This window comes from Aristolochia californica, unplaced genomic scaffold (assembly GCF_029961685.1).
Source record: "Aristolochia californica isolate CCGP_79_NKW_82.1479 unplaced genomic scaffold, dmAriCali1.0.hap1 SCAF_6, whole genome shotgun sequence".
In the NCBI taxonomy this organism is placed as follows: domain Eukaryota; kingdom Viridiplantae; phylum Streptophyta; class Magnoliopsida; order Piperales; family Aristolochiaceae; genus Aristolochia; species Aristolochia californica.
The window spans coordinates 41525047-41528635 of NW_027182257.1; the positions used below are offsets into that span (position 1 = coordinate 41525047).

The following is a 3589-nucleotide window of genomic DNA, read 5'->3' on the forward strand; positions in this document are numbered from 1 at the left end:
AATGATGATGTGGCAGACTGAGATTTTACTTTGATGACGAGGCAACACGTAAGCAGTCAAAGCTTACGTGTCGCCTTTGACTATCCATGTATACACTGGACCGATCAAAGTTCGGTAGTTTTGTAAATAATTTGTGATCTTTGTTATTTTCATAAATAAGTTGTTTAAAACCGGTATTTTGGTAAAATTCCCATTAAAATATCAAGTAAAGGTTCTCACTTACATAAGAGTCTTAAAAATTTTATTGTCACCAATATTTACAGATATTGTCAAGATCAGAATATCCAATTTGTTGGATTATTCGATCCATTATTGTGGTTCATGAAATTATTTTCTCTAATAAAATACGAAGAATCAGAAAAGGTTTTGTTGAATTCGTATACTGGGATCTATTTCCTCTTGCGATAACCCATGTCCCCTATGATCAATTCCATGGTTATAAATGGTGAAAAGTATACCACCGATATAGAAACACGTCCTGCGATTCCACTATATCATTTTAATGGCGACTCTCTGCATCACCAGTTAAAGCTGATTGCCTCATAATGAAGATTGCCTGCAGAAGAAGACGAACAAATAACTGCAACTTCATGGCGCATCTCGCTCGGACCACTGACCAGGACTCCGGTGCTGGATCCTTCGTACTCGAGCAGCATCTCTGTTGAGACAGGAAAGAAGATTTTAGTATTAGCAAGAAATGATCCCCCAAAATCCAAGCAATGGAGTCTTATTGATCAGGCAGATTTGCGGCTTACTTTTGAGATCCGGCCTTAAACCAAAATGAACTTGGGTGTTTTGCATGAGAGAGTTGTGCTGTTGTGGGAAGCTTTCCAGCTCTATGTCATTGTCGTTCGCCCAAGAACTCAAAGAGGTTGTGGGTGTTGGTGCATCGATGTTCTGTATCTGTTTTCCTTCTCTTGCATTCTGCCTCTTATTCCAGAGAGTAGCGATGCTAGCAATTCCGATTATAACTGCACAGATGACTAGCATATTGAGTACTGCTCTTGACGAGGTAGAGAAAACCTCATATGTGTTCTTATCAATGGGGTATATATAGTAACGTCCAATAATCCCCATGATTATGAGAAATAAGACAAAGGAGGTGGAGATTATAGCTCCTAGCCAGAGCCAAGAATGAGGACCCAACACAGCCGAGAATGGCATATCTGTTGGTTTGGGCTTGAAGCAGATCGTCCGCACTTGATTCTTATAACCCATGGAGGGTTCCTTCTCCCTTGTTACGAAAGCCTTGATCTCAAGCTGAAGTTGGACAATGTTGATGGGAACTCCGCTAGCAGGTAGAAGGAGCTCAAGCATGGTGAGATCTGCGCTGTGTTTGAAGGCGCAGAGGAGGAGGATACGAGGCGTGGGGCAGTTCAAAGTTGCCTTTCTGAAGATGAGTTCCCTGATGATGGACATCATTGGTGTAATGCCGCTGCCTCCAGCAACCATGACCAAGGAATCATGCCTGGATTGTTAAAAACTACCAAATTAGTTTGGGTCTTGAGTCAAGATGGAGGAACTATCGACTGAAATGGAACAAATTAACCTTAGGAAGTCGACTGAAACGGGGCCATAGGGTCCCTCAAGAGAAACCTCCAGACGATCAACTGTGGAAGGGGAAGCAAGTATCTCATAAAGCTTTGCAGTCCAGGTCCCTTCCTTCTTGATGACGACGCTGAGCTTATCAGCTTCCAAGTTGCTGTTGGAGTTGATAGTGAAAGGGTGCCATTGCAAGGAAGAAATAGAAGGCACATTGATGAACACGATACTGGAAGGACAGTAGTTCAGCCCTGAAAAAAAAAAAAATACATTATATGATTTCATCATCTTTTAAGGGAAAGTCGATTCGTTCAGAGATCCAGACACTTGGATTAATTACCCGGGCTCTTTGAGAAGTTGAGTTCGAGTGTCTCGCATGGCAGAAGACGAGCAGAGACCAGTCGGACCTTTTGTCGAGATTGTAAGAACCTTAAGTAGCGGTCAATCAAGAAGAGATAAAAGCCAGGAAGTACGACGGTGAAGCCTGTAAACCCAGTGTGTAGAATGTAGAAGAACATGAAAAGAGCGTAGAGCTGATGGGTGTAGAAGAAGAGCTCAAACATTTTACGTCTTAATCTAGGGATTGCTGTGATCCACAAGGCAAGTCCGAAGACTAATGCTATCTCGCCTGCCACATTTGAAATTTCAGTCTTGTCCCATTTCAGAACCTGTAACATAGCAGAAACAAGAATTAAACAATTCCCTGTAAAATATTGGCATTTTGGCATTCAAATTTTAGAGCTCCAAAATTGGAGGAAAAGGAACACATCCATCAACCTCGCGTATTTAATAGAGAATAGAGCAAATAAATATATGGTAAGCGTACCTCCACCAAATCGTTAGTTATAGCCCAATAGAGCAAGAAAGTTAGGCCGTGAGCAGTGAAGAAGATCATCGTGATGTGTCCGACCCATATATGATACTTGATGCTTCCCTCCGACGTGAGCCCTACGAGCGGCAGAATCGACGATCCTCTGGTAACTGGGTAGAAGAGAAAACCGCAGCTGATGTTACCCACAACCCCCAAGTACAAACCAAAGCCCCGGAGCTTCTGCACCCATCTGCAAAGCCACAGACAAAGGCTCCCATAAGAGACATTGGTAACTGGAGAAATTAGGTTTCTTAACGGATTGTTTTGGCGAAAAATCACTACCTTCGTCCGTCGGAGTCGACCGTGACGACCCCTTTCTCGATCTCCTGGTAGTCGTTGCTGAGGTAATTGGAGAAACACCAGACGAGGAGTGCGAGGAACATGGAAAGAAAGATCAGCTCCAAGGTCGAAACTACTCCGAGTGATCCTTTCAGCAGCACCGGCCTTTTCCATGCCGCTAGGCGTTTTCGTTCAGCTCTTCTGCGATAAAATCAACAGTTGATAAGTGACTCCGATTTGCTTCTTCGTTCCAAAGGTAATTGAGATTCGGTTGATGCTTACTTGCTCGGGTACTTCCCACCATTCTTCGTCAAATGAAGATAAAGACAAGCAAAAACGGCAATTAACAGAACAGGAAACGTATAAATCAACATGTACACACCTGCAACAGCAAAGAAAATCAAAATCAGTTAACTGAAGCAGATCATGAATGTGCTTGAAGCTTAATAACTAGCGCAGAATTTAGAAATTTGGTTCTGACCTTGCCATCCGAAATATTTGGTATCAGTTCGAGCGTGCAATACGAGTACCCAATTCGTGCACCAAAGATGTGTCGGCGTCAGAACCCAGATAATCAAGTACCCAAGAAAGATTAGACCCAGCATCGTCTTAACTGCCCAGGGAATCACCATTGTGTCTTCTGACGAAGAACCCAAATCCCTGCACGGCCGTCGGAAGCAGTGAGCTTTCCAGGGATTTATTTCTAACATAAATGGAGATTTCGTCAAGCTCTTGGAAAATAATGTATTCAAATAATGTGGGTCAAGGTATCGTACATTTCCCTTCTTTTATCTTGGCTTCATATGCTGTCATGTCAACGTCGATCTTTGTCGTCTGCTGGTTGCTTCTTGCTTCTCTTGTAGAAAGAAGAGCACGAGGGCGGCAGTGAGTCAGTGA

General features: G+C 43.0%; 1 protein-coding gene across 2 annotated transcripts; it reads right to left on the bottom strand.

Annotated features, from left to right (window-relative positions):
• Nucleotides 1-220: 220 nt before the first annotated feature.
• LOC137934585 (ferric reduction oxidase 2-like) lies at nt 221-3379 on the bottom strand. 2 transcript variants are annotated; one of them, XM_068779014.1, is made up of 8 exons: nt 3174-3379; nt 2975-3074; nt 2696-2890; nt 2369-2603; nt 1883-2210; nt 1550-1793; nt 756-1468; nt 221-658 (listed from the first exon to the last, which is right to left on the bottom strand). In XM_068779014.1, the coding sequence occupies exons 1-8, from the start codon at nt 3322-3324 to the stop codon at nt 519-521; spliced, it is 2106 nt and encodes a 701-aa protein (XP_068635115.1). In that variant the 5' UTR covers nt 3325-3379; the 3' UTR covers nt 221-518. The 2 variants fall into 2 exon arrangements, with proteins under 2 accessions (XP_068635115.1, XP_068635114.1); XM_068779013.1 differs by having other exon boundaries at nt 2696-2893.
• Nucleotides 3380-3589: the final 210 nt, after the last annotated feature.